Raw genomic sequence first — 6,543 nt, forward strand, 5'->3', positions numbered from 1 at the left:
ATGGAAGGCGCATGTGCAGCAACTACTGAACAAATTAGAGGAAGATGAAACATGGGACACCTATGGAACCGATGTTGTCTAAGAAGAAGAATACGAAGAGGACAAACTTCAAGTTGATGAATTATTGATGGCGCCATCTCAAATGGAAGATGGTCAACACGAGCTACAATACCTGTTAGAAGAGATTAACTTGGGAGAGCCTGAGGATCCAAAAGCGGTGTATGTGAGTAAGCTACTGGAAGATCAGTTGAAACAAGATTTGATCAATATGTTGAAAGAATACAAAGATTGTTTTGCATGGAGTTACGATGACATGCCAGGTTGGACAAGAAATTGGTCGAAGACCGACTTCCACTCAAATATGGTTTGAAGCCATTTCAACAGACATCTCGCCTTATGTCAAAAGAAGTCGAGTTGAAAGTAAAAGAGGAAGTCGAGAAACTGTTGAGGGCCAAGTTTATAAAGCCAATCAGATATACCGAATGGCTTTCGAACATTGTGCCAGTCATGAAAAAGAATGGCAAGGTCAGAATATACATCACTTCCGAGACTTGAACTGTGCAACTCCCAAAGACGTATATGTGATGCCGATACCTGATATGTTGATTGATTCAGCGGCTAGACATGAACTGTTGTCTTTCATGGATGGATTCTCGGGCTACAATCAGATCAAGATAGCAGAGACCGACACTCACAAAACAGCATTCAGATGCTCAGGAGCCGTTGGTACATTTGAGTGGCTTGTCATGCCATTCGGGCTAAAAAACGCAGGGGCCACGTATCAAAGAGCTATGAATTTGATCTTTCACGATATGATAGGGCACCACATTGAAGTGTATGATAGGTGTGGTTTTTACGTGTTTTATTGCATTAGTTTGTGTGCGTTTGTATTGTGCACGCGTATATTTCACGTGCATTTTGTTCATTTTAGAGTAAGCAGTTGCATTTGATCATTTCTCACCTGGGCATAACGAATTTGCAGGTAAACTGGCCAGAAAACGGAAATCGGAGCAAAGTGTACCAGCAAGAAGACAATACAGAAGAGACGGCGCTCGAGCGGTAATTTTTTACCGCCCGAGCGCGAGAAGTAATCCACAAAGAAAATATACAGAAGACGTGGTGCTCGAGCGGTAATTTTCTACCGCCCGAGCGCCGAAAGCCGCACTCCCCAAGTGTTTNTTTACAGAAGACGTGGCGCTCGAGCGGTAATTTTCTACCGCCCGAGCGCCGAAAGCCGCACTCCCCAAGTGTTTTACAGAGAGTGTGGCGCTCGAGCGGTAATTTTTTACCGCCCGAGCGCCAACTAATTTTTGCAAGATTTGGCAGCCGATTCTTTACCTTATTTTGGGAGTGTGGCTGATAAGGGAAGGGGAGGCACGAGATTTGGAGGATTATTGAGACATATTGCAGCAACCAACAAGGATTGATGAGGAAAAAAAAACTTGGAGTTGAAGATTCGACACTTTCCGGGCACCGTTCTTCGCGATTTTCGTCAATTCTAGTATTTCTAACTTAGTTTTTATCTTTTAAACATTGTTGTGTCTATTTTACTATGAATTCTAGTAGCTAACTTTTTAATATTTGTTGGTAATTAAGGGGATCCTACCCCAGACTTTGATTTAGTTAATCTTTATTTCGATTGTCGATTTGTTCTTGATTATACTATTGTTTTAGCGTGTTGTTAAAGCGTAGCTAACTTTAATAACAAATTTTATATCGTGAGTGAGTTCGAGAGAATAACTTGTGATAGGAATGAGTAGTATAATCCGTGGATCTACAATTTATATAGATATATGAAATTGGATACGCGCCGATAGTCATAGTCCTAAGGGTCGAAAACTAGGGGATTTCACAGATCGACATGCGATTCACTCTTGATAAATAATTAAAGACATTTAATTACTTCATTGAGTCGAATTAGTTTGGCATAGCTCGAGAGAGTATGTTCAATTGAATAGGAAATCCTGTCGGAAGCGTAAATCAATATCGAACGAATTAATCAATTAACGAGGGGTAGGTGAACCGATATTACCAACAAATCCTTCTTTTCATTGAATTTTAATCAACCATTTTAGATAGTGCCTTCCATCAGTTAATTATTGAATCTTTTTATTTGCATATTTGCTTAAGAATAGTAGTGTTAAAACAATCAAATCAATTTTCGTTGCTAAATGTTCAATAACTGAAAATAACAATTGTTAAATACAGTGTTCAGTGGAACGATACTCGTACTCCGGTACATTATACTATTACTTGACATCGTGCACTTGCGATAAATTTTGAGCATACAAAACCATATTTTTATTAAGGATTTCACGGTGCAAGTTTTGCTCGATCAAGTTTTTGGCGCCGTTGCCGGGGACTGTCAATCTACAATTTTATTTTTAGTTATTTTCTTTAGCATTACTTTATTTCTCTTGAGCTAACACTCCATATTTTATTCCAGATATCTTGTCTAGTGCATGCCAAAGTCACTTGACGTGGAGCTTGAGTTTGATCCTGAAATTGAAAGAACTTACCGCAGGCGAAGACAACAACAGAGACTTAAAGAACTGATGGAGAGACACGAGCAAGAACGTGAGGGGGAACAGCATGAAGATAGACAAGTTGAGATGCCACGCCGCATACCGATGCTAGAGTATGCCCAGCCTTCTTTGGAGGGTGCACGCCCTAGCATTGTGAGGCCTATTGTATGGGCAAATCACTTTGAAATCAAGCCAGCTATAATCCAGATGATTCAGAACACAATCCAATTTGGAGGAACTGCAGTAGATGACCCAAACACGCACATCGCGGATTTTCTTGAAATTTGCGATACTTTTAACTTCAATGGAGTTTCTGATGATGCTGTTAGGTTGCGTTTGTTTCCTTTCTCTTTACGTGATAAAGCTAAAGCATGGTTAAATTGTTTGCCTGTAGGTTCGATCACTACATGGGAAGACATGGCAAAAGCATTTCTCATTAAATACTTTCCTCCATCAAAGACCATGAAGCTGCGGGCAGATATTACAACATTTGCTCAATTCAACCAGGAGTCTTTATATGAGGCATGGGAACGCTTCAAGGATCTACTACGAAGATGCCCACATCACGCATTACCACTTGGGTTAGTCGTTCAAACTTTTTACTATGGTTTGCCTACGCCTAACCGTACTATGATAGATGCTGCTGCTTGTGGGAACTTGTTGAGAAAAACTGCGGAAGAAGGATATGAGTTGTTGGAAGAAATGGCTGCTAGCAGTTATCATCCTCAATCTGAAAGGAACAACCAGCGGAGAAGTACAGGAGTTCATCAGGTAACTGATTTTTCTGCCATTACTGCACAACTTGACGTGTTGAATAGGAAACTAGATGGCTTGAACATGGGTGGCACAGCTATGCGTCTTCAAGAGATATTCTGTGAAAAGTGTGGAGGTGAACATTTTGTGAAGGACTGTCAAGATGACAATCCATTTTATGTGCAAAACGAGGCACCGGTCAATCAAATAGGACTCCACAACCATCCAAGGAATTACCCTTATTCGAATACATACAATCCTGGATGGAGGCAACAACCCAACTTCACATGGGGTGGCCAAAACAGTCAGAATCGACCACAGGGAGGACAACCATATGGAAAACAACCGATGTACAGATCTGATCCTCCTAGAGAAGAAAAGTCCAACCTGGAGAAAATGATGTCTAAGTTTATTTCATCCACTGAAACTAGACTTCAAAACCAAGATGCATCGATAAAAGGGCTCGAGAATCAAATTGGACAGTTGGCCAAGATGATAGCAAGTAGAGACCCGGGCACCTTGCCAAGTAACACAGAAACAAATCCAAAAGAGCAAGTGAAGGCCATCGAGTTGAAGAGTGTAGAGTCGAGAGAAAAAGGAAAAAAATCAAGTGCTGGATGAACTGACTGAGACATCTAAAGGTAAGTCTTCTAACACAACACCAACACCCACTGCACAACCTAAAATTGTTATACCTCCTCCGTTTCCTGCAGCATTAAAAAAGACCAAACTGGATGCGCAATTCGGTAAGTTTCTTGAGATATTTAAAAAATTGCATATTAATATTCCTTTTGTCGATGCTTTGATGCAAATGCCGAGTTACGCTAAATTTTTAAAAGACATCTTAGCAAACAAGAGGAAATTGGAGGATCACATGACAGTGAATCTAACCGAAAATAGCTCTGCTTTGGTGCAAAACAAGATCCCACCGAAACTCAAAGATCCAGGGAGTTTTTCTATTCCTTGCATGATTAGTGATGTTGTTTTTCATAAAGCGTTATGTGATCTTGGTGCAAGTATTAACCTCATGCCTTTTTCTGTGTTCAGGAAACTTGGATTGGGAGAACCTAAGCCGACAAGGATGTCTTTACAACTGGCTGACAGATCTATCAAGTATCCAAGAGGAGTGATTGAGGATGTGTTAGTTAAGGTGGACAAATTTATCTTTCCTGCAGATTTTGTGGTGCTCGACATGGAGGAGGATATGGAGATGCCTCTAATTTTGGGGAGACCGTTCCTTGCAACTGGCAAGGCTCTGATTGATGTACAGGAAGGAAAGTTAAGATTGAGAGTGGGAGAAGAGGAGTTTACTTTTGACGTTTTTAATGCACTTAAGCACACACTGCATTCTGATAGTTGTTATAGAATTGATGCGTTTGATGCTTTTGTGTCTAACTATGTGCAGGATGCTCTTATGGACCCTTTGGAGGCCACTCTTACTACCGAGATGGGAGAAGATGAATTGGATGCAGAGAAAGCCGAAATAGTGGCATAACTCAATGCCAACCAGCCATGGAAGAGGCCAATAAGGATGAGATTAGAAGATTTGGGAGATCGAAAAGACTTGCTCCCTCAGAAGTCAAGCCTGGAGGAGCCACCGACGCTTGAGCTCAAATCATTGCCTCCACACCTAAAGTACGGATACTTAGGTGAGAATAACACTTTACCTGTCATTATTTCTACTGCTTTGACAGAGGGGATGGAGGACAAACTGTTGGAAGTTTTGAAAGCACACAAGAGTGCTTTTGCATGGAAGGTGGCGGATATCAAAGGAATCAATCCATCAGTCTGCATGCACAATATCTTGATGGAAGATAAATACTCGCCTCTTGTGCAACCTCAGAGAAGATTAAATCCAAAGATTCAAGAGGTAGTAAAAGCGGAAACGATCAAACTCCTTGATGCAGGTATTATCTATCCTATATCTGATAGTGCATGGGTAAGTCCTGTTCAATGTGTGCCGAAAAAAGGTGGGATTACTGTGATCACCAATGAAAAAAATGAATTGATATCCACTAGGACAGTTACGGGATGGCGTGTGTGCATCGATTATAGGAAATTAAATGATGCTACCCGTAAAGATCACTTTCCACTGCCCTTCATTGATCAAATGTTAGAGAGGTTAGCGGGTCATGAGTTTTATTGTTTTCTAGATGGGTATTCGGGGTATAACCAAATCATGATTGCACCTGAGGACCAAGAGAAAACCACTTTCACTTGTCCTTATGGCACTTTTGCTTTTAGACGGATGCCTTTTGGCTTGTGTAATGCCCCTGCCACTTTTCAACGATGCATGACCGCTATATTTCATGACATGATAGAAACTTTCCTTGAAATTTTTATGGATGACTTCTCGATTTTTGGCCCTTCTTTCGATAACTGTTTGCAGAATTTGAAGGTGGTGTTGATGAGATGCGAGGAGACGAATTTGGTACTGAATTGGGAGAAGTGCCATTTTATGGTGCAAGAAGGGATAGTATTAGGGCACAAGATATCGGAGCATGGAATAGAGGTGGATAAGGCAAAAGTCGAAGTTATCAAGAACTTACCACCTCCGACATCCATAAAGGGAGTTAGAAGTTTTCTAGGCCACGCCGGTTTTTATCGGCGTTTTATCAAAGATTTTTCTAAAATTACGAAACCTCTATCTTCCTTATTTATGAAAGATATATGCTTTGATTTTAATTCTGACTGTTTACAGGCATACGAGGATTTGAAGGAGCGCTTGGTGACGGCTCCTGTCTTGGTGGCTCCGGATTGGGATCTACCATTCGAGGTCATGTGCGATGCCAGTGATACTGCGGTGGGAGCTGTGCTTGGCCAGCGGCAAAACAAGGTATTTCATACAATCTACTACGCAAGTAAGACCTTAGATGAGGCTCAATTGAATTATGCGACAACTGAAAAGGAATTACTTGCAGTAGTATTTGCTCTTGACAAATTTCACTCATATCCTGTTCTGTCCAAAGTCATTGTTTACACCAACCACTCTGCACTTAAATATTTACTTGCTAAAAAAGATGCTAAGCCACGCCTTCTTCGGTGGATTTTACTGTTACAAGAATTTGATTTAGAAATAAAAGATAAGAAGGGTGTCGAGAACGTTGTGGCGGATCACCTTTCTAGGTTGGAGCTGATTAGTAATGACAGTGTAGATCATGCTATAAATGATTGGTTTCCTGATGAGCAACTATTTGAGGTGAGATACTGTCCTTGGTATGCAAATTTCGCTAACTTTCTTGTCACAGGCACACCACCACCAAAT

The 6,543-nt window shown here is 40.9% G+C and overlaps 1 protein-coding gene and 1 non-coding gene across 2 annotated transcripts; one reads left to right on the forward strand and one right to left on the reverse strand.

Moving 5' to 3' along the window:
• Positions 1–2,990: 2,990 nt before the first annotated feature.
• LOC140991345 (small nucleolar RNA R71) lies at positions 2,991–3,096 on the reverse strand. Its single transcript, XR_012177844.1, has one exon. It is a non-coding gene; the product is annotated as a small nucleolar RNA R71 (small nucleolar RNA).
• Positions 3,097–4,089: 993 nt separating this feature from the next.
• Positions 4,090–4,773, forward strand: LOC140971604 (uncharacterized). Its single transcript, XM_073433948.1, has 2 exons — positions 4,090–4,228; positions 4,274–4,773. The coding sequence occupies exons 1-2, from the start codon at positions 4,090–4,092 to the stop codon at positions 4,771–4,773; spliced, it is 639 nt and encodes a 212-aa protein (XP_073290049.1).
• Positions 4,774–6,543: the final 1,770 nt, after the last annotated feature.

This window comes from Primulina huaijiensis, chromosome 1, assembly GCF_012295235.1.
Source record: "Primulina huaijiensis isolate GDHJ02 chromosome 1, ASM1229523v2, whole genome shotgun sequence".
Taxonomy (NCBI): domain Eukaryota; kingdom Viridiplantae; phylum Streptophyta; class Magnoliopsida; order Lamiales; family Gesneriaceae; genus Primulina; species Primulina huaijiensis.

Excerpts from the sequence above, each read along its gene's own strand:
- LOC140971604 (XM_073433948.1), top strand. The coding sequence starts at position 4,090 with ATGCCGAGTTACGCTAAATTTTTAAAAGACATCTTAGCAAACAAGAGG. Across the intron at positions 4,229-4,273 it reads GAAACTCAAAGATCCAGGGA|CGTTATGTGATCTTGGTGCA; the intron begins GTTTTTCTATTC and ends TTTTTCATAAAG.